The 24,544-nt window shown below is 42.1% G+C and overlaps 2 protein-coding genes across 2 annotated transcripts in view; both read right to left on the reverse strand.

The window, feature by feature from the left end:
- Positions 1–7,471, reverse strand: part of npdc1b (neural proliferation, differentiation and control, 1b) — a 51,131-nt gene extending 43,660 nt beyond the window's left edge. The window contains exon 1 of the mRNA XM_021606543.3: positions 7,022–7,471. Within this exon, the coding sequence (XP_021462218.2) occupies positions 7,022–7,130 (109 nt within the window). The 5' untranslated portion in view covers positions 7,131–7,471. The remainder of the gene's footprint in view (positions 1–7,021) is intronic.
- A 1,111-nt stretch (positions 7,472–8,582) lies between these two features.
- The window catches only part of LOC110525990 (protein Niban 2), a 60,967-nt gene continuing 45,005 nt past the window's right edge, over positions 8,583–24,544 (reverse strand). Inside the window, exons 7-14 of the mRNA XM_021606544.3 lie at positions 21,836–21,940; positions 21,416–21,578; positions 20,432–20,619; positions 20,038–20,193; positions 18,753–18,866; positions 13,892–13,999; positions 13,570–13,681; positions 8,583–11,522 (exon numbers count right to left, since the gene is read on the reverse strand). Coding sequence (XP_021462219.1) covers positions 10,207–11,522; positions 13,570–13,681; positions 13,892–13,999; positions 18,753–18,866; positions 20,038–20,193; positions 20,432–20,619; positions 21,416–21,578; positions 21,836–21,940 — 2,262 coding nt within the window. The 3' untranslated portion in view covers positions 8,583–10,206. The remainder of the gene's footprint in view (positions 11,523–13,569; positions 13,682–13,891; positions 14,000–18,752; positions 18,867–20,037; positions 20,194–20,431; positions 20,620–21,415; positions 21,579–21,835; positions 21,941–24,544) is intronic.

Consider the following 24,544-nt stretch of genomic DNA (forward strand, 5'->3'; position numbering starts at 1 on the left):
TACCCTCAGATTCCGTAAACGCTAATCAGCATCAAAGTAGACATCATGCAAGACTACAAATCCCTGCAACCTCCTGCACGACATTTTTAGCTGATACCTTTGCTATTTAAAACTTGCACAAGAAAGTTTACAGAATTGTCAATTTAAAATAATGTATTTATTCATACTAAATTTTGCTAACATATTTAATCCAGAGATTCTTACCCTTGCCTTGATTTGGCAGTCTCATCCAGATCATCATGGAATTTGTAGTTCTTTATGATAGCCAGATTAACAGCTAATTAGCATTTAATTTGGGGGGGGGGGGGGGTAAATACAGGCAAATATATTGATAAGTCACCTTGTCCTTAGAGAGATTTACACGGTTAACAAAACTTCACGCCAGGGTAAGCCTACACAAAACACAGCGCTAATTTTAAATGTTTCAAAAATCCCCTTTGGGAAAAATTTATGATGGAAAAACAATTGGAACCATTTACTTGCTTGACTGCTAGGTTTTATGGTTATGACAACTCATACTGTGGTACTCTATTGCCACTAGCTAGCTAGCCAGCCATTCATTCACCCATAGGGCCACGACATGAGCAACCCCACTGTGCCTCCATCGATGCATAGCTAGATGGCTAGGTATTAGCTAAAGTTAGCTAGCTAGATAGCGAGCTAGCTATAGGGGGAATCCCGAATTATGAAGCGGACTTTGCAGCACACCACACAATACATTCTCCCTATGAGCCCTGGTCAAAAGTAGCACACTATAAAAGGGAATAGGGTGCAATTTGGGACACAGCCCAACTCATTGATTCCGGTGCTTAAGAGCTCACATCAGTAAATCCAGGTTCATGTTGCCCGTCAAACACAGCAGCACTAAGACCAGTGGCAGGGCTATGCCACGCACTTGCACTCACTGCAACCCTTTTCATATCACAGATGTTATGTTATCACCTCTCCTGTGCCCGGGCCAGGGAAACAGGGATGAAAGGAACTAATCAAGGTGGTGAGAAGCACTGTTAACAGTTCTGCACTCCAATAAAGCAGGCGAAATGAAAACACAAAACGATCCTGGAAATCGGAGTGGAAACTCAGAGCACAACATGTTCTCTGCTTCGGTTCTGAGGAGCGAGATCATGCCATACCATGAATGGCATAGAAAATCATCATCTTCACAGAATGCACTCTATTTGATTGGGTTAAACATGAATTGACACAGATCTGTGCTCATTATGTTATATAGTACAGTAAAATGTATTTTTGTGTAGCAATTGTCGTGAATTATTCTAATCAAAGGAGAGACTTAGAGTTCTTCAAAAACAATCAAACTTTATTAGTAATTACTGCAGTAATGGAACGTTAACAACCACCCAATGGTGTAGAGTTAAAACCCAAATAAACAGGATTCGGTTACAACTCTTTATAGTCTTCCTGAGTCCTTGTGATGAAGAACAGATACGTTGAAATTATACAAAAAGGTATGCAACAACCATCAAGATTTACATTGCGGAAAATATGTCTCTAGTTTATTTACTGCTTGCTTAGACAAAAATACTAATGCAATCTAGAATACTAAATCCTTTCCTTAAATAAACAGGTGGTTGGTTCTCCCTGTTACCGACAGACAGGAACACAGACACTAATCATGGTTTGGAATGTAATGCAGTCTTTAGGTTATCACCAAGCCATCGTGAATCTACTTGTCAGCGTTAAATCTCAGGCTTCTCTCCCTTCACACAGACACATGAAAGTTCTAACAATCCTATTGTGTTGCCTCTAAGAAAAACAGACAGTGTGAGTACTAATATAGGATTACATTCTAATATAAGAGTAATGTGATTAACAATGTTGTAATTCTACAACACAATCTATAGAGTATTTGTGGTGTTGCTTCTAAGTTCTTTGCATGTCTCTGAGTTTTGCTGATTTTAAGAATGCTTTTGATTCCATATGGCATAATGGATAATATTACAAAACCCTCCAAAGTGGCGTTAGGGGTGAAGTATATGACATCATAAAATCTATTTACTTGAACAACACATGTAGCATTAAAATGAACAATAAAACTATAGAGTTTTTTGCACAAGGGCGAGGGGTGAGACAAGGGTGCAGTTTAAGTCCAACATCTATATCAATGAACTAGCAGTGATGTTGGACTGATCTGCAGCCCCTGGACACACACTCAAAGATGAGGTCAGATTCCTGCTCTATGCAGATGACTTTGTCCTACTGTCACCAACAGAGCAAGGTCTACAGGAACAACTTAACATTATTTGGGAATACAGCATCAACTTACAGAAAACCAAACACTCCTTCAAAGACACTCCTTCAAATTAGGAAATACCATGGATGAACATGCCCAATTGTACAACTACCTGGGACTAAAAATCAGTGCCTCTGGTGGATTGCCTGCAAAGCATTTTACTCCATAAAAAGACATTTCTCAAAAATAGATATTCATATCCAAATCTGGTGCAAAATATTCAAGTGTAATTTTACCAATTGCACTATATGGGAGTGAGGTTTGGGGTCCAACCTGTAATTACGATTATGAGCTTTGGGAGAAAAAACAGATAGAAAATCTACATAAAATTTTGCAGAATTATCCTAAATATCCAAAAGAAAGTACCAAATAATGCATGCAGAGCGGAACTCGGACGATTCCCTTTAAATTGTAAATATAAAAGAAAAGGACACTAACATTTTGGCATCATTTCAGATTAAGCCCCAAAACATTCTTACAATTCAAAGCACTGGAAGCTCAAGAGCTGAACCCTGAAAAGAGTTCCCTATGTCAGTGGTTAAAAACACTAAACAACCCTATTATTAAAACAAGGAAATTCATCAAATTGTTACAAAAATTAAAACCTACTTGACAAATTGTGAAGATGAAACAAAAACACAGAATAAACTAAATTGCTATTTGGCAATCAAAAGGTAATACAAATGGGCAGAATATCTCTAATCTGTCAGAGCAACCACCAATTAGCTAAAGAAAAAGGGAGACACAAAAAGACAGGGCTAACCAAAGAGTGGTCCCTGCACGCCAGGGAAGGTAGAGACTAGAGGTTGACCGATTAATTAGGACCGATTTCAAGTTTTCATAACAATCGGTAATCGGTATTTTTGTACACCGATTTGGCCGATTTTTTTCTTCTTTTTTTTAACAACTTTATTTAATCTTTATTTAACTAGGCAAGTCAGTTAAGAAAACATTCTTATTTTCAATAACGGCCGAGGAACGGTGGGTTAACTGCCTCGTTCAGGGGCAGAACTACAGATTTTTACCTTGTCAGATCGAGGGATTCAATCTTGCAACCTTACAGTTAACTAGTCCAACGCTCTAACCACCTGATTACATTGCACTCCACGAGGAGACTGCCTGTTTCGCAAATGCAGTAAGCCAAGGTAAGTTGTTAGCTAGCATTAAACGTATCTTATAAAAAAACAATCATAATCACTAGTTAACTACACATGGTTGATGATATTCCTAGTTTATCTAGCGTGTCCTGCGTTGCATATAATCGATGCGGTGCGTATCGTTGCTCCAATGTGGACCTAACTATAAACATCAATGCCTTAATTAAAATCAATACACAGAAGTATATATTTTTAAACCTGCATATTTAGCTAAAAGAAATCCAGGTTAGCAGGCAATATTTACCAGGTGAAATTGTGTCACTTCTTTTGCGTTCATTTTACGTAATTATGACATAACATTGAAGGTTGTCCAATGTAACAGGAATATTTAGACTGATGGATGCCACTCGTTAGATAAAATACGGAACGGTTCCGTATTTCACTGAAAGAATAATCATCTTGTTTTCGAGATGATAGGTCATTAATATGGTCGAATCTGGAAACTAAGGCTTGTATTTCTGTGTTTTATCATGTTATAACTAAGTCTATGATTTGATAGAGCAGTCTGACTGAGCGATGGTAGGCAGCAGCAGGCTCGTAAGCATTCATTCAAACAGCACTTTGTTGCGTTTGCCAGCAGCTGTTTATGACTTCAACCTATCAACTCCCAAAATTAGGCTGGTTTAATCGATGTGAAATGGCTAGCTAGTTAGCGGGGTGTGCGCTAATAGCGTTTCAAACGTCACTCGCTTTGAGACTTGGAGTGGTTGTTCAAATTGCTCTGCATGGGTAACGCTGCTTTGTGGGTGGCTGTTGTCGTTGTGTTCCTGGTTCGAGCCCAGGTAGGAGCGAGGAGAGGGACGGAAGCTATACTGTTACACTGGCAATACTAAAGTGCCTATAAGAACATCCAATAGTCAAAGGTTAATGAAATACAAAATGGTATAGAGAGAAATAGTCCTATAATAACTACAACCTAAAACTTCTTACCTGGGATAATTGAAGACTCATGTAGAAAGGAACCACCAGCTTTCATATGTTCTCATGTTCTGAGCAAGGAACTTAAACGTTAGCTTTCTTATATGACACATATTGCACTTTTACTTTCTTCTCCAACACTTTGTTTTTTTGAACATGTTCCATTATTTATTTGAGGCTAAATTTATTTTATTGATGTATTAGATTAAGTTAAATAAGTGTTCATTCAGCATTATTGTAATTGTCATTATTACAAATAACTAAAAATAAAAAATGATTTTTTTAAAAGGCCGATTAATCGGTATCGGCTTTTTTTTGGTCCTCCAATAAATCGGTATCGGCGTTGAAAAATCATAATCGGTCGACCTCTAGTAGAGACAGAGATGCACTTTCTCCTCTACTGTGAGAAATACTCCCAAATAAGACCATATTTTTTTAATAAAATATCTCAATCAATTCCTAACTTCTGTGCATTTACTAATAATATAAAAAAGGTGGGAATTATTCTGGGTGGGGGGAAAAAAACAAATATTACTGCCAGATATGCATATGCCATAGCCTGAAAGACACCCCATGATAATTAATTCCTTGAAGTATTTGCATTGTACATAACTTAACAAGTAATACAGTGTAATCATCTATGTACATTATATTGTTTATTTATTAGCCATTCACCTTTCTATAATCTTAATTAAATGTATCGACCCAAGATTTCACAATACTTCAGCAGCATTGTGCATTCGGAAAGTATTCAGACACGGAAATACCTTATTTACATAATTATTCAGACCCTTTGCGATAGGACTCGAAATTGAGATCAGGTGCATCCTGTTTCCATTGATCATCCTTGAGATGTTTCTACAACTTGATTGGAGTACACCTGGGGTAAATTCAATTGATTGAACATGATTTGGAAAGGCACACACCTGTCTATATAAGGTCCCACAGTTGACAGTACATGTGAGAGCAAAAACCAAGCCATGAGGTCAAAGAAATTGTCCGTAGAGCTCCGAGACAGGATTGTCTCAAGGGACAGATCTGGGGAAGGGTACCAAAACATGTCTGCAGCATTGAAGGTCCCCAAGAACAGTGTCCTCCTCCATTCATAAATGGAAGAAGTTTGGAATCACCAACACTCTTCCTAGAGCTGGTGCACCCAGCCAAACTGAGCAATCAGGGGAGAAGGGCCTTGTTCTGGGAGGTAACAAAGATCCCGGATGGTCACTCTGACAGAGCTCCTTTGTGGAGATGGGAGAACTTTCCAGAAGGACAACCATCTCTGCAGCACTCCATCAATCAGGCTTTTATGGTAAAGTGAGCAGACAGAAGCCACATGACAGCTTGCTTGGAGGCAACGAAAGGACTGTCCGACCATGAGAAACATGATTCTCTGGTTTGATGAAACATTGAAGTCTTTGGCCTGAACGCCAAGCGTCCCATCTGGAAGAAACCTGGCACCATCCCTACGGTGAAGGATGGTGGTGGCAGCCTCATGCTTGTGGGGATGTTTTTCAGAGACAGACTCCTAGACTAGTCAGCATCGGGGGAAAGATGAACGGAGCAAAGTACAGAGAGATCCTTGATGAAGTCCTGAGCGCTCTGGAGCAGGTTCTCAGACTGGGGTTAAGGTTCACCTTCCAACAGGACAACAACCCTAAGCAGGCAGCCAAGGAAACGCAGGAGTGGCTTCGGGAAAAGTCTCTGAATGTCCTTGAGTGGCCCAGCCAGAGCCTGATCGAACATATCTGGAGAGACCTGAAAATAGCTGTGCAATGACGCTCCTCATCCAACCTAAGAGCATGAGGATCTGCAGAGAAGAATGGGAGAAACTCCCCAAATACAGGTGTGGAAAGGTTGTAGCGTCATACCCAAGGAGGCTGGAATCGCTGCCAAAGGTGCTTCAGCAAAGTACTGAGTAAACAAAGTCACGTTGTCATTATGAGGTATTGTGTGTAGATTTAAAAAATATCTAATGTAACAAAATGTGGAAAAAAGTCAAGGGGTCTGAATACTTTCTGAACACACTAAGTGCTGGAATTAGTTGGCAGGGGTCTTTGATTTAATTAAGAGTGTTTTGACGTATTTCTAATACCTTTTAAGACATATGATGGTAGATGTTGTCTAAGACCCCTTTTCCATCAGTTTAAACAGAAATAAAAGCTTTAGCTTATTCCAAATGTTTTGGGTGGAAAATGGTTGCCAAACCTTAATAAAAAATTATAATATGTGTGTGTGAGAGAGATACAGTAGACTCTTAGCTGTCATTGACACCCAATATGGCATGGTCATGGGTCCTTTTACTTGGAAATGACCAGAACAATCACAATGGGGATCAGTTGCCAAATATTCTAGAGCATTGCATATACATACCTTGAAGAACTGATATGATTCCTTACTCTATATTTCAGAGGCATGTTTGTTCTACATATAAACATACTTTATATATTCCAATTAAAATATCCCTTTTTCAAATCTAAAAAAAGCCTATGATCAGAAATTAATAGTATTTAATCCATTTGTTGAGTTTGTGTAGGCCTAGAGTCCTACCATATGTTTGTTACCTTTTGTAGGGAACACGGTAACACCTGCGCATTAATATGTTTACATTGACAGCATGACATCATCCACATCGGGATCAACTTTCATAAATGTGCGCACAACACGCAGACTTAAATATTAAAAGGGCTGTTCTTACCTGGCATGCATGCGCTCATAGCAACGAAGGTTGCAAAGACAGCAACCTGGGTTAGAAGCGTGGCGGCGGTTCTCGGTCGGTGATCGACACCTCTTCTCGGGGATGGCATACTGCAAAGCGCTCTTACAACTGATACAACTGAGCTGGGGAGTCGGGGTTGATCATTCCCCCATCCCCTTAGAACAGAAAGAAGCTTTGGAAAGGTGCTCAGCTTTTGTAAATATGTATTCAGAATGCGGAGTAGAAAAGGCGCTCAGTTGCAAGAACCAGATTCGGTAATAAAGCGCTGGTCAACGATTTCGTCTGCTATGTGTTTTGCGCAGGATCCCATTATGTCGCTTTATGTGTGACGGTTGAAGAAACGAGTGAGGGCAGGGCTGCTGTCTGTCACAGAGTTTCTATAGTGTCGTGAGAGAGTTACGTTGATGTCGTCACGATGCGCGCCTAATCAGCTTTACCGTACGCACAGCCGCAAATACAAGCCACTTTCCCGAAGCAGGTGCATTTTAATGGACTATAGTGCCTCTAGTGCCTCCCCGGTTCTGAGAGAAATGTGTTCATAAAAAGCCCTTTGCTATTTTTTTTAAAGGATTAAAATAATCTGTATAAGGGCACACTGATGATTCATACATAATATGACACGACACCAAGGTTACATAATAAAAGGCTGAAATAGATCAATTAAGTCTGGAAAAGACTGAACATTGTTGTTTAATTATGTGGCTGAACCAATATCTCTTGAAATATTATCGTTTTTCGAGTGTTTGGTTTGTGGAAGATCAATACTTAATGTGGGTTATACATATTATACATTTGTAGTAGGCCTAAAGTTTGTAGAGCAGGGGTATTCAACTCCTACCCTACGAGGTCCGGTCCAGAGCCTGCTGGTTCTGTTCTGATAATTGACGGCACCCACCTGGTGTCCCAGGTCTAAAGCAGTCCCTAGTTAGAGGAAAAAACACACAGTGGAACTGGCTTCCAGGTCCAGAAGTGAATTTGAGGGCTCTAGTCTGTACCCCTCAAACTCAAAGCCAGTTCCACTGCATTTTTTCATTGTTCCCCTCTACTCAGTGACTGATTTAGACCTGTGACAAGGTGTGTGCAATTATTTTTGCAATGAATTTTCAGGTAGAACAGAAAACCAGGAGGCTCTGGACCTCCTAGGTTAAGAGTTGTGTACTCCTGGTCTATACATTTGGCATTTCCCAAGACATTTTTAAACCACAATTAATCTATGGCAGGCTACTACATTGTCCTATTCTGGAACGTGCAACGATGCAAGGCGTAGTAGCAAGTCTTTCTTCAGACTAACTGTAGATTGTGCCCAGATGGAAATATGACAGTCAATGTGAATGCAAGACTAAATACTGCTCCACTTGAACCCAACAATCATTGATGGTCCATCCATTTTCAAAATTTGAGAGTAGTTCAAATATCTCCAGTCCCATCCCTGAGCTGTTTAAAAAAAAGAAAAAGTGGCAAGATATCCATGTCGTTTTTCAAATCCCAGACTGCCCCTTTAACAAACCTTTGTGTTCCAAAGGAAAAACATACAAACATATTGAATCAACAATTATTTATTATCAGTAACAGTCCTGTGTATAACATTGAGTAAAATAAATCTAAAAGTACAGGCATCAAAAGGGATGCAGGACAGGGACGTAAATGCAAGAGTGCAATACATAATAAATACAAATAATTGAGGAGATCATTTAAGTGTATCAATGAAGGCACTGAAGAGAAAGTAAAAAATAAAAACTTGTCACAGCTGCTAAGACGAGCATCTGTGGAAAGGCTGTATGACAGTGAAAAGGGTCAAAAACGTATGAAGTCAACATAGCATTAAATACAGTATGTACAGATTCTCTCTCTGTTGGGAATAGCTCAATGTTTTAACTGAGGTATTCATGTCAATAAGAATTTGTCAAATATTAAGGACAACATATCAAATACAATTACTCGTTTGCCTTGCTTTCCACGTCTTGCGATAACAGAACAGTTAACACATCAATATGTTTGACGGATTGTCATTTCAATTTGAAACAGAAAATAAAAAGTACTTTGAATGAGATGTTTTCTAGTATTTCATAAGGCACTGTTACTACAGAATTGCTTGCTTCCCAGACACCTTTTCAACATATCTCAATAAATAAACGTCAGAAGAATATTATTGGAGGTTGATGCACAATTATAAAAGTATTGGAATTACTCTGATAGAAAAAGAGATTCAAAAAACGGACAGGAAACTTCAGAGTAGAGAGCAACTGTACGAAAGTGACAATGAAAGAACAACAATAAGATGACAACAATGGACATAATATCAGTCGTTGAACCCATTGGAATAAATACTCTGTGATTTTGAATTTAGCCATGGCTAGCTATACTGTAGCTTTGCTCATGTTGTCATGGTCCACTCTAAATACAATTGAACACAAACTAGATAAGTCAGACCGTTGACAGCTTTTGGATTCAGGGTAAAGCCAATTCAAGTGGTTGAGCAGTAGTGCAGATCATAGAGGACAAATCAATGATGATATTGAACGTTATATACCCCACCAAGAACACCTGAAGTGTGTGAGTTAATTTCATATTCACAGCACACCATAATATGGACACAACTGGGTCTTTCTATTGTGCTCCTCATTCACTACCCAGTGAATATATAGTAAAAAAAAAAGGACAATGGAGTGAGTCCCTAAATCTGGTTCCAGATCAGTTTGTGGCCTTTCTAATTCCAAAGCTGCCATTGCCAAGCCATGTTTTTTTTTTTTTTATGACAATGAGTGACAGTGAGAGTTGGCATGAGCGCACAAACATCTGGCACTCAAGCCACAATGCACATGCTATCAACTGGAATGTGGACGTAATCTGTCAAAATATAGAAACAATAGGAAAACAACATATACAGGCATTGAAGTTGTACCTGAACCCGGATCAATGTACATACAGACTGATGATTTGGTAGAGGTGGATAATAATGGTGAAAAAAAAGTAACTGTTATGAAGAGAATAATCTTGACAACGAAAACTAAGCGGTAAAATTATTGGCAAAACTACTGTATACAAACCATTTCCATTGATGAAATTGTCTATGCTATTGTGAGATTAATTATGTATAATATCCCGGTCTTGGTAAAAAAAAACAAATTCCAAATTGACAACCGGCATACAGCCCAAACAATGACTCATTCCACACTGGGGCCGTCTGCCTTCTCTGAGTCCTTCTTCTGCGCTGCTGCTCCCTCCTGGGCCACAGTCACTCCCTCTCCCCCTGCCTCAGGGATCACCTCTGCTGCCTCTGGCTCCTCTGTACTGGGGGCAGCCTTCTCCACCGCCTCACTGGTGGGAGACTGGAAGCCACTGTCGTCCTGTGGAGGTGGAGGGGGCAGGGAGTTCAAATCCACCGTGGGTTGTGGATTTGCTCTCTGGACATTTGAAGTGCTCTCAGTGCTCTCCGACTCCTCTGGCATTGGTGCAGGGACAGGGACTTTCTCCAGGGCCGTTGTTGTGGCTGCAGGAATTTCTGTTTGTGTGGGTGCAGGCACTTGGAGCTCTGTGTCCAGGGCTGTTGGTATGGGGATCTCCTCTTGTGCTATGGGTGTTACTGCTACTGCCTCCATCTGCGTTGAGGGTAGGGAAGATACCGCGTCTGAACTAGGAGACGTATCCTCTTGGGTTAGAGCTGCTGGTGCCGAAGCCTCTTCCGGAACTGTTTTCAGAGATTCCTTCTCTTTGCTTGAGGGTACACTTCTAACCTCCTGGCTTGAGGGGGACACTTCTGCTGCGGTCTCCTGTGAAACTGCAGCCACCTCCACGCCTGGCTCGCTGTCCTCTTCCTGCACAGCATTCTCTATCTCCTGTATGGCACTCTCGATGGCTGATGCCGTGTTCTCTGAGTCCTGTAAGGAGCTCTCAATCTCTAGGTACTTCTCCTCACGCTCAGCTTCCTGGGTCACATCCTCTGAGATTTTGGTCTGCACCTCTGGGGCGACACTCACGATCGTCACCGACTCTCCTCCTTTCAGGACGGAGCCGTTCGTTAGGGCAGGGGATGGACTGTTCTCTGGCTGGACAGGAGGTGGAGGGGCTTTCTTCTTTTCTTTTGGAGTGGTTGCATTAACTTTGACTGGACCCTGGTGGACGATATCTGGAGACGATGGAGCATCCTGGTCCTCCCCCTCTCCCTCCCTCTCCTCAGGGATGCCATCCACACTGGGCACCTCGAGGCAGGACTCGTTGACCAGGATGGGGGAGCCATCCAGCTGGATCATAGAGACCACCTGCTTCATCCTGCGCCTCCTATGGGCCTCCCCACTATCACCAGCCTCTTCCCCCTCTACCTCATCTTGTCCCTGTCCTTCCTCTTGTCCTGTCCCGTACTCCCCAGCCCAATCGATGGCAGGGTTGTCCCCCAGCAGGTGCAGGTTGGGGTCACTGCTGGTCAATACAATGCTGTCCCTGTACAGGTTGTGTCTCCTCTGGACTGCTGCCTCCTTCACAGCTACACAGGGAGGAAGAAAGAAAGGATAGAAAGAGAGAGAGAGAGAGAAAGGTCATTAAGACATTGTACACCGGAGGTTCGTTCCATTTAATTTCAGAAATTAATGACACCCACCATCTCAGATTGTTCTGAAATGGTTTCTGTAGTTGCATTATTTGTTTTAACATTATATATGTACTTCAATATTATTTTGTTGAAAGACATTTGGAATTCTGAGAAATTAAGCTAATTGATTGCACACAAATAGGCAATTTCAATTTACAGGATTCATATAATATGAATTCAATATAATGCCCAAACCCCGATTTCATGGCCTCTGCATTTCTTATTGACCAAGCCGAAAAACAAGGCATTAATCAAAACGTTCAGAAACCCCCTCCCCCACTTAAAACACAAGTGACCAGCAAAATTGATCAAAGTAACAGCATGAACAGCGGCATCTAGTGGGAAAAACCTGGTACTTTCACACTATTTTATGGGCAGAAATGGAAGAGACTTCAATGGCAAATTTGTCTGAACGGGGAGGGAAAAGACATCACAAAATTCACTGAAAATGCATTACATAGTATGAATAAACAATAATCCAAGCCGCAGTGTCATACTACCTGTCAAATATAGATAACTGATACTGTATACTGGCCATTGGGATGGGCTTGGGGGGGTCCGTGGGAGGCTTTTGACCATTTATTTGGATTTCTCATGTTTCATACACTATTAAGAAGTGGTTTGCACCAAACTGGAAGATGGGTAATATATTTATTGAATATTATATGAATCCTATAAATTAAAATGGCAAATATGTGCAACATTATATTTAATTTCTCAAATGTTTCAAATAATATTTCAACAAAATAATGCTTATATTATCTGTTTCTAACTATAGAAAAAATATCAGAACAATCACAGATAGTGGCTGTCAATCTTCTTTCTTGTGCTTTTGAGGTGAAATGACTCAGGAGCGGCATCTCTTCTAACACATCGATTTTGCATATCACTAGAGCATGGAGTTTTTCCTAGTGAGGTCATTTGGTGACGAAGAACTCTGGGGCCTAAATATAGCCTGTGAGTACTCTTATTCCATACACTGAACACATAAGGCAGGGATCATCAACTAGATTCAGCACCGGGCCGATCTTTTCTTGAGTGGATGGTCGGGGTGCCGGAACATAATTACAAACAATTTGCAAACTGCAAATTGACACACTTAGAAGCCCAACAGATATAATGTTTGACTGAAACATAATTTTAAACCTTGCTTATTTGCATATGCTCACATAGACTGAGTGTACAAAACATTAGAAACACCTTCCTAATATTGAGTTGCACCTCTTTCGCCCTCATAACAGCCTCAATTAAGCGTTTCACAGGGATGCTGGCCCAGGTTGAATCCAATGCTTGCCACAATTGTGTCAAGTTGGTTGGATGTCCTTTGGGTGGTGGAACATTTTTGATACACATGGGAAACCTTTGAGCGTGAAAAACCCAGCAGTGTCGCAGTTCATGACACATTCAAACAGGTGTGCCTGGCACCTACTATCATCCCCGTACAAAGCTTTTGTCTTTCCCATTCACCCTCCGCATGGCACACATACACAATCCATGTCTCAATTGTCTCAACGCTTAAAAATCCTTCTTTAATCGATCTCATCCTCTTCATCTACACTGATTGAAGTGAATTTAACATCAATAAGGAATCATAGCTTTCACCTGAATTTACCTGGTCAGTTTGTCATGGAAAAAGCTGGTATTCCAAATGTTTTGTACACTCACTTGGTGCAGTTTTGCTTGTGTTTCTATAGTATTTTATGTTGAACCCTCTATTTTTTTTTATTAATAAAGGGTTTTGCTCAGAAAACTTGGGAGGGCCAAACGAAATCACCGCCAGTTGGTTAACCCTGACATAAGGCATTGAAATATAAGAGAAGTATATGTCTGCGTCCCAAATGGCACCCTATTCCTCCTATTGATCAGGGCCCATAGTAATGCAATACAACGGGAGTAATGGTGCCATTAAGGACAAAGCCACTGTTTCCATTGTGAGACTCACCCATCATGATGTCCTTCATGACAGAGTGCAGCACCACTTCCTCAAAGATGTTCTCCACCAGGATGAAACGAGAGAAGTCCTCAAAAATCAGCTCCTGGAAACGAGGCAGCTCCTGGACACGGCAGAGGAACAAGTATGAGAACAGAGGACCCATAAAAGGTGTCATACACACTCAGGAATACACTCAGGAGAGACATGCAGAGAAACAGTAAGTTAACAGTATGAGTGCCATTGCATGGAAGTGTAATGTCAGTTTCACACAATGTATGCATTTGACCCGTCCTATACACACTGTCTAGTCGGCTACAGCTGCTAGACTTACAGATGCGACAGAGGGAGTGAGCTGCTTCAGCATGTAAGGGATGAAGATCTGAAGAAGAGCCTCTCGGAAGAACCTCTTCCGGACTGTGCTGCTGTCATAGTCAAATTTCTGTGGACAGACAGGAGGGAAATAAAAGACAGGAGATTTTATGATTTTTTAGAGAACATTTATGTAGTATCAATCAGCTCAATCCTACATTTTCCAAGATGGAGTAGCAGCAATACGTGTTGGTTTTTGTCCCGTGTAAATATTCAACTTTTTTTGTCTTTATGTATACATTTCAAACTCTTTTTCCATTTTTGAATTAAATACAGCTTCCTGCAACCCTATTTTTTAGACCTTATAACCGGAACCTCCATCAGAAGCTAGCCTTCAGAAGCTATCCAGCTAATTAGCTACTAGCTATTTAGTCATTGTTAGCTACTGCTAGCAGTCTTTACCTTTAGCACAGACACCAGCTGCTTTAGCCTGGATATCCACGATATCAGCCCGGAGCATATCGGACTGCTTTTTCCCCCCAATACATCACCGGATTCCTGCCACAAGCTCTGGACCATTACACTGGATCATCGCAGCTAGCTAGCTGCTACCAAGTGGCTATCGTGGCTAACGCCCTTGTCCAGAAGCAAGCACCAGTTAGCCTCAAGCTAGGCTCATTCCCCCAGCTAGCAAACCAACTACAATACCTCTCTTGCCAATTGGCCTGTACCCTTTGTCGGCACGGAGCCCCTCCGATCCATCACGACTGGTCTGCTGACGTATTTCGGCCAATGTGCTCTCAACCGGCCTCTGCGTCGTTGATGTCGGTGAGGACCCAGCTACTAGCCCCGGCCTGCTAGCTCTCTGAGCGCCGTGTCTCCAGCTCGCATAGCGTAGTGATGACGTCCGAGCGGCTCCCTTTTCGTCCATTGCTGCTTTTTGGACCCTATGATCACTCGGCTACACAGCTGATGCCAACTGGACTGTTCATTAACACGGTACTTCATTTTGTTTATCTGTCGGCCCCAGCCTCGAACTCAGGCCCTGTGTGTAGCCAACTGACCCTCTCTGCCCATTCATTGCCATTTACACGTTATTGTGGTCTTTGTTTTATATCCGTTGTTGTCTTAGCCCTCCCAATCAACACCTGTGATTGCTTTATGCTTCACTCTAATGTCAATATGCCTTGTATACTGTTGTTTAGGGTAGTTCTCATTGTTTTTGTTTTACTGCGGAGCCTCTAGTCCCGCTCTACATGCCTAGATTAGCTCCCTTGCCCCACCCCCCACACATACGGAGGGAGACCTCACCTACTTTAACTGGCGCTTCCAGAGATGCAACCTCTCTCATCATCACCCAATGCCTAGGTTTACCTCCACTGTATTCGCACCCTACCATGCCCTTGTCTATGCATTATGCCCTGAATCTATCCTACCACGCCCAGAAGTCTGCTCCTTTTACTCTCTGCTCCGAACGCACTAGACGACCAGTTCCTATAGCCTTTAGCCGTAGCCTTATCCTTCTCCTCCTCTGGTGATGTAGAGGTTAACCCAGGCTCTGTGTGTCCCCAGGCACTCTCATTTGTTGACTTCTGTAACCGTAAAAGCCTTGTTCATGCATGTAAACATCAGATTGCTTTAGCACACGCTGCCAACCCTGATGTCCTAGCCGTGTCTGAATCCTGGCTTAGGAAGGCCACCAAAAATTCTGAAATTTCCATCCCCAATTACAACATTTTCCATCAAGATAGAACTGCTAAAGGAGGTGGAGTTGTAATCTATTGTAGAGATATCCTGCAGAGTTCTGTCATACTATCCTATCCAGGTCTATGCCCAAACAGTTCGAGCTACTACTTTTAAAAATGAATCTCTCCAGAAATAAGTCTCACTGTTACGTCTTGTTATAGACCCCCCACAGCTCCCAGCTGTGCCCTGGACACTATATGTGAATTGATCGCCCCCCATCTATCATCAGAGTTCGTACTGTTAGGTGACCTAAACTGGGATATGCTTAACACCCCAGCCGTCCTACAATCTAAGATAGATGCCCTCAACCTCACACAAATTATCAAGGAACCTACCAGGTACAAACCCCAAATCCGTAAACATGGGCACCCTCATAGATATCATCCTGACCAACCTGCCCTCCAAATACACCTCTGCTGTTTTCAACCAGGATCTCAGCGATCACGGCCTCATCGCCTGCGTCCGTAATGGGTCCGCGGTCAAACGACCACCCTTCATCATTGTCAAACGCTCCCTAAAACACTTCTGCGAGCAGGCCTTTCTAATCGACCTGGCCCAGGTATCTTGGAAGGATATTGACCTCATCCTGTCATTAGAGGATGCCTGGTTGTTCTTCAAAAGTGCCTTCCTCACCATCTTAAATAAGCATACCCCTTTCAAAAAATTTAGAACTAAGAACAGATATAGCCCGTGGTTCACTCCAGACTCGACTGTCCTTGCACACTGCACAAGCTTCAAATAGTCCCCGTGATATGCAACTTTTCAGGGAAGTCAGGAACCAATATACACAGTCAGTTAGGAAAGCAAAGGCTAGCTTTTTCAAACTGAAATTTGCATCCTGCAACACTAATTCCAAAAAATGTTGGGACACTAAAGTCCATGGAGAATAAGAGCACATCCTCCCAGCTGCCCACTGCACCGAGGCTAGGAAACACTCACCACCGATAAATCCATGATAATAGAGCATTTCAATAAGCATTTCTCTACGACTGGCCACGCTTTCCACCTGGCTACCCCTACTCCGGCCAACAGCTCTGCACCCCACGCAGCAACTGGCCCAAGCCCCCCCGCTTCTCCTTCACCCAAATCCTGCAGAATCTGGATCCCTACAAATCAGCTGGGCTAGACAATCTGGACCCTCTCTTTCTAAAATTATCCGCCACCATTGTCGCAACCCCTATTCCTAGTCTATTCAATCTCTCTTTCATATCGTCTGAGATTCCTAAAGATTGGAAAGCGGCCGCGGTCATCCCCCTCTTCAAAGGGGGAAACACTCTAGACCCAAACTGTTACAGACCTATATCCTTCCTGCCCTGCCTTTCTAAATTCTTCGAAAGCCAAGTGAACAAACAGATCACAGACCATTTTGAATCCCACCGTACCTTCTCCGCTATGCAATCCGGTTTCCGAGCTGGTCACGGGCCACGCTCAAGGTCCTAAACGATATCATAACTGCCATCGATAAAAAAAACAGTGCTGTCCAGCCGTTTTCATCGACCTGGCCAAGGCTTTCGACTCTGTGTATCGGCAGACGACACCATTTTGTATACATCTGGCCCTTCCTAGGACACTGTGTTAACAAACCTCCAAACAAGCTTCAATGCCAAACACTCCTTCCGGGGCCTCCAACTGCTCTTAAACGCTAGTAAAACTAAATGCATGCTCTTCAACCGATTGCTGCCCGAACCTGCCTGCCCGCCTAGCATCACTACTCTGGACTGTTCGGACTTAAAATATGTGGACAACTTTAAATACCTAAATGTCTGGCTAGACTGTAAACTCTCCTTCCAGACTCATATTAAGCATCTCCAATCCAAAATTAAATCTAGAATCGGCTTCCTATTTCGCAACCCTGGGGCGGCAGGGTGTTAACCTAGTGGTTAGAGCGTTGGACTAGTAACCGGAAGGTTGTGAGTTCAAACCCCCGAGCTGACAAGGTACAAATCTGTCGTTCTGCCCCTGAACAGGCAGTTAACCCACTGTTCCCAGGCCGTCATTGAAAATAAGAATTTGTTCTTAACTGACTTGCCTGGTTAAATAAAGGTAAAATAAAAAAAAAATTAAAAAAAACAAAGCCTCCTTCACTCATGCTGCTAAACATACCCTCGTAAAACTGACTATCCTGCCGATCCTTGACTTTGGCGATGTCATATACAAAATAACCTCCAACACTCTACTCAGCAAATTGGATGCAGTCCATCACAGTGCCATCCGTTTTAGCACCAAAGCCAAATATACTACCCACCATTGCGACCTGTATGCTCTCGTTGGCTGGTCCTCGCTACATATTAGCCACCAAACCCACTGGCTCCAGATCATCTATAAGTCTTTGCTAGGTAAAGCTCCGCCTTACTCAGCTCAATGGTCACCATAGCAACACCCACCCGTAGCACGCGCTCCAGCAGGTATATTTCACTGGTCATCCCCAAAGCCAACACCTCCTTTGGCAGCCTTTCCTTCCAGTTCTCTGCTGCCAATGACTGGAACGAATTGCAAAAATCACTGAAGTTGGAGACTTATATCTCCCTCACTAACTTCAAGCATCGACTGTCATTGCAGTTTACCGATCGGTGTAGCTGTACACAGCCCATGTGTAAATAGCCCATCCAACCTACTACCTATCTCATCCCCATAGTTGTTTTGTTTTTTTTCTTCTCTTTTGCACAGCAGTATTTCTACTTGCACATCCATCACTCCAGTGTTAATTGCTAAATTGTAATTACTTCGCCACTATGGCCTATTTATTGGCTTATCTCCTTACTTAATTTGCAGACACTGTATACATATTTTATATTGTGTTATTGACTGTATGTTCGTTTATCCCATGTGTAACTCTGTGTTGTTATTTTTGTCACACTGCTTTGCTTTATCTTGGCCAGGTCACAGTTGTAAATGAGAACTTGTTCTCAACTGGCCTACCTGGTTAAATAAAGTTGAAATAAAATAAATAAACACAATGTTACCCATCCATGTGCCTAGCAAGCCAAATATGACATTTTTGTGTGCTTATCTAGATTCACTGGTTTTACGCACCAACTAAACTTTTTGGGGGGAGAGCGCAATGGTCTTGAGTAGTCATCGTGCCTATGTCATGGAGTGCACTGGGCCAACAGCCATCCCTGTCCTGTCTGCCTTACCTTGATGACCCGGTCCTGGCAGCGCTGGATGTTCTTACAGAGACCCTCTGGCCCCTGGTCCTCCAGACTCTGGTGGAGGATCTGCTCAAAGGTGTACACCGCATCGTCCATTTGCTGCACAGATAAAGGTTTGTTAATCAGTTTACATTTTAGTCATTACATTTTAGTCATAACAACACTGTTATCCAGAGTGACTTACAGTCAGTGCATTCAACTAAGTTTAGTAGTGGAAAAACAACCACAAATCACAGTCATTGCAAGTAAACCTATCTTTAAAATAGTCTATACTCTACCAGACAGAAAGATAACGCAGAGAAATCGGTTTATAAAATGGATCATCATGTGGGCATGTTGGTAACTCAATAAACTGGTGAACTCCACTAAGCAGTCATCCGACAGTGTATAGATAAAGTCCACGATTTGCCTGCTTGCTGAAATCACAAAATGCCAAGCCAAGAACAAAACATTCCATCAGTTTTCATATATTCACCACAAGGGGACACTATCTTCCCAACAATTCCTTTTAAAGTGTAGCATAACAAAATAGGATTGCTTTCTATATACTAGTTGAATCCTGTCCAATAAAACCCTTCCCTCCCTCCATTCTAAACTAATCACACTCTGAACCCTGAGGGTAGATCTTTGCTATTGTATATATGAACTATAAACAGAATCTTGGGTGCAAAGCAAAGTTCAAATTGTTGAACTCTCTGAGACCTTAGCCCCTGTCTGAGAGGTCTCACCCCCAGCAGCTTCTAGCCACTACAAAGAGGACAGCCTATGTGATTCACAGTGGGGGACAGAGTGGTGAATACTTGGCTCTAGGATATCTCTCCAACAACCAACAGCCTGTCAACAGAGACCAGCCAGCCAATGACAGTAAACTCACTAACCAGAATGTGCTTGTTCTCCAACCACAATAATAAAGAACTCCCCATACTGTAGCTCTGAGGATCTCAGACAAAACAGCACAACCAACAACCACAAAATAGACCTGCAGGCCACATCCTTTCAGCACTCATACACCAGCCAGGAACTCAAATGGAGACATTTCAGCAATTATTGAATTAGTACCTCACCATACTCATACCCCATGTCAGTTTAGTGATTAACTGTCCACATCATCAGTAAGAGGTTGTGTCACGTTTTGCAGAATGTAATAAGGTGTAGGAGGGTGTAGTTTACGTTTGCATTTGGAGCACATTCAATTAAGCTAGGTACGACAACCTATCACAGTCATTGCAAGTAAAACCGTCATCCTCAATCAGTGCAAGTTAAGTTGTACCTCTCTCATGAGGATCTGTGCCCTCTGGACGAACACGGAGGGGCTGGAGACGTCGAACCTCTGCTGCAGGCCGTCCAGACTCAGGTCCTCTACTTTCTCATAGCAGCTCTGCATCTTCACCGGGTGGAAAGCCAGCATAGAGATCTTCTCCATGTGCTGACGAGAGACGGAGAGAAAGAGGGAGAGAAGGAAGAGTGAGGCTGGGTTGACAGAATTAACACATAGACCATAGAGACCAGGCTTGGATGATATACGTCTTTCAATTCACTCATCAATTTGTATGCTACACTTCAGATATCACCTAAAATGGGTGGAATAAAAGCATGCAGCTAAACTGTTATGCTAGATCATTAGACTGACACCCATATAAATTAATGAATAACAACGTTCTCACCTCTCCCAGTTTTTCCTTGGTGCTGTCGTTCACTGTGTTCTTGCTCATGTCCACCAGCTCTCTGAAGAAGACGTCCCTGACCTCAGAGAAGCCTCGACTGGTGGGCTCCATCAGGGCCTCCAGGATAGAGCTGATGTAGGGCTGGATACTCACCTTCAGCAGCTTCTCTGCCTTAGGCAGCGCCACCGCTGGGAGGAAACACAACGAGAGAGAGAGAGAGAGAGAGAGAGAGAGAGAGAGAGAGAGAGAGAGGATGTCAACACACAGACTAGTCTACATGACTTTATAAACTGGCAGAAGTTCCACTGTGACTCATTGTGCAACACATGCTTTTCTCAAGATATGATTCGTCCAAAGGAATTCAGTTCCTCTCCATATAAGACTGTTATTGCGACAGACTAAGTCCCCCATGTAACTGTTGATGGAATGCTGCTATTCTTCCTGACTTCAACTCAATGGACGCAGGCTGTCAACATAGCACAAAACTGTCTGTGGCTGTGACAACCACCTGTCCAACTGTTGGCAAATATTTGTCACACCACTGGCAAAGAGCCCAGAATGACATACATGCCAGACATGTACTGTAGGTATTCAGAGTATGAACTAGAATCTACCATTGTACTGCAACTACTGGTATTTACCTACGGTTGGTCCCAAGTTGACCTGGCTTGGGCACAGATCTAGGATCTGCTTACTCCCCCAAAATCCATTACTGGGTGGACTGTAAAACTGACGTTGGGTCAATGTCTGGGACTAGGGCTCAACTTCATCTTACTATGGAGGGCTCAAACCTTTTAAATATATTTATTGTGGTATATTTATTTATTTTATAAAGATGGGATAATGAAGAGGAGACATGAAAGGCGGAAAAGTTGGCAAGTCAGAAGTGCAATGGTGTGGATTCCAACTCATGCCGACTCTAGTGTGCATGAGCTGGGGTCTGCAGCTCTAACAGGTGGACCACACAGGTCATTGAGGGTTCACCTTTGATTTTGTTGCTGACGTGCTCCTTGGAGGTGATGATCTGATCCATGTCTGTGCGTATGGAGGCCTCTAGAAGGGGGCGTCCAGCCTCACAGCTCTGCACCACAGCCTCATACTGGGCCTGGGCCTGCCTCACCACCAGACCATAAACAGCATCGCAGATCTGCATGGGGACACACAGAGGATTGTTATTTCTGCATCTTGTATTGAGAAAAGCCACTGGGCCGAAACGTTGACCAAAGTGCCATATTATCCACCTTTGTGAACATGGAATACAAAGATGTAGATCACCAGCATTCTTGCATCCCAACATGACATTGATTCATGTACAAACAGGGAACTCAGAAGCTGGTTAAGGAGAAGACATTTTCCCTATTATTATAAAGGGGTATTTGGTCAGTTGTGTGAGATAGGACTTACCAGCATCCAGTTCCTCTGCCTTTCGTGCATTTTGCCTTTCAGTCCCGGGGTGATGAGATCCCTGACCTCAGGGAGAAGTGTCTCCATCACCAGGTTGGCCAGAATCTACAGGGATGGTAGTGGGTTCAAGATCAGATGACAACAATAAGTGTGGTGACGCTGTGCTGTTTGAGATGCAAGACGCATTTCCCAAAAAGAGACGGAAAGTGATTCATGAACTACTGAGACCAATACAGCCATACTTCCAGAGTGATACAATTCTTATGACCTACTAAGGTCATACCAGCTCACCCTCTACCCACCTCTGGGCAGTGGGGCTAATCTATGGCCTCGGGGCAAAGTATTTATTTATACATGGGAAGTGGTTAATTGAAGGTCCTATTCATGCTTTGTATCTGCTGGAGGGCATCCTCCAAAAGTCTGTATACTAGTCTACTGTACTTTACCCTCTCAGGTGTGGTCGGCACTCTACACTACAGATATGTCAGAGCTATCGAAACCTGAGAACTGGTTTTTCTAGCCTGATTGCTCTAGATCAGTGGTATTAAACTCTTACCCTATGAGGTCCGCAGCCTGCTGGTTTTCTGTGTACCTGATAATTAATTGCACCCACCTGGTGTCCCCAGGTCTAAAATAAGTGGAACTGGCTTTGAGGTCCAGAGTTGAATATAAGGGGCCCAACACATTCATCACAACATATTTATCATGACTATCTTCTATTGTACTTATTTGGCCTTGAAGTCAAGAGCTTTGGGCTAGGCTGCATTGGATGTGAGTTACTGATCTTGATGATATGGGACAGAGGAATGTGTAGGAGTAGAGTTGGCAATGCTGCCAGAGAATCTCTGTTCTACCATTCTGGTGTATTTCAACTTGAAACAGAAAGATGAGTGCTGGTCTTATCTGTAGGTGTCTCATTGGTGGTGTGTCACAGCAGGGCACGATTAATGACAACCACTGTTTGGTTATTGTAAAAATGTTAGCCAAGGAGTGCACAGATGTGCACAGATTGCAAGTTATGTAGCAAGTTAAGTTGACAATGCCTGCCATGGACATTTCCCAGTTGCTTTGAATGTTCAAAATCATAGTGTAAGAACACTTAAATGCCTCAAATGTGTCAGTTTTGTCTAGCAACAACAGCCAACTAGCTAGCTAGGTAGCCATTTAACTTTCTAGCACATTCACTAATTTATTTGTAAACAGTTAGCTAGTTAGCTACCATGTTCTTGTCAAACTATCAACAGAGTAGCTAGCAAAAAAGCAAAATATGCTAAATAACAGTCTAAAAAACACTTGAGGGCAAATAATAGGAATCAGATTTGTATCAGATTTCAAATGTGGCTTGAAATATCCGATTCCATGTGGCTTTTGGTTGTCGATTCAGATTCTAATCGATATAAATTTTTGGGGGGATTTGAGTCACTTTAAACTGACCAATGTGAACAAGGCTTTACTGACACAAAAGGTTAGATGTCAAACACCCGACAGAACATCTCAGTGACACGTTGATATGGTATAATAATAACAGTATCACAGTGCACTGCTGACAGAGTAAAAAAAAAAAATAAAAAAAAAAATCATACTTTTCACATTTACTGGGTCATTCCACAAAATGAGTCCCTTTGATATTTTAAATAGAAATAGTGCGTCAACATTACATTTTAAAAGGTTGTTATATTAAAGGGCACTTCATTTAACACCAGAATGTTTAAGCATTTTCATCAGTGTAAAGCCATAGTTATTTTGTTGTTTTGACAAAGTCATTTCTGAAAATCATTATATTTCAGGAAGAAAATGTCCCACATTTTAAGGTCAACCCTGTTTACGTGAACTGAACTCACATTTTAATATTGTGAAACTATTCCTTTAAAAAAAAAATAATAAACATAGCTCATTCTACTCTTTTTGTCCATTTTCTGGTGTGTCGTGGTGGGAAACTGAGTGGGTCAAGCGTAACACGTCAACCCTGTTACCCACAGATAGACAGGCTAGAATTATTTGACCAATACATCGTTTTTTGGTGGAGCTTGCATTCAATTGTCCGTTCCTGTTGCACACAACAACCTTCCATTTCCCTTGTCACAGGGGGGTTAATGGCTGACTTAAGATGAAATCTTGAACTCTGTTGCTTTATTTGGCACTTACTATCGTAGTTTTTTTATTTAACGACTTGAGATTGAAAAACATGTGCTCTTCATGACAATGTTAAAATGATGGAGAAAGAGGAGGAAGGGAAGCACTACTAAGGTACACAATAGTACATTTTGGTAGATAGGTGCTCTTTGGTAAAAGGGGTAAATTGGTCATCAAAAAGAAAGGAGGACCAAGGCACTCTTCATATAATTAATTAAAATGCCTTTGTTTCTATTGAACATGCCATACTAAAAAGTTTTTTTTTAAACAACGTGTTTCGGCTGCATGGCCTTCGTCAGGGAGGGTCGTTTAAAAAAAAATAAAAAATAACTTTGTTTCTTTTGAACATGCCATACTAATAAAGATATTTTTATTAATTATATGAAGAGTGCCTTGGTCTTCCTTTCTTTTTGATTGACGTTTAGAGGAGTGCAAAATGTATCTCGTATACACTGATTTCACAACACATTAGGAACACCTTCCTAATATTGAGTTAAACCAACTTTTGCCCTCAGAACAGCCTCAATTCGTCGAGGCATGGACTCTACAAGGTGTCGAAAGCGTTCCACAAAGATG

The sequence above is a fragment of the Oncorhynchus mykiss genome, chromosome 6, assembly GCF_057628025.1.
Source record: "Oncorhynchus mykiss isolate SJ-2025 chromosome 6, ASM5762802v1, whole genome shotgun sequence".
Classification (NCBI taxonomy): Eukaryota; Metazoa; Chordata; class Actinopteri; order Salmoniformes; family Salmonidae; genus Oncorhynchus; species Oncorhynchus mykiss.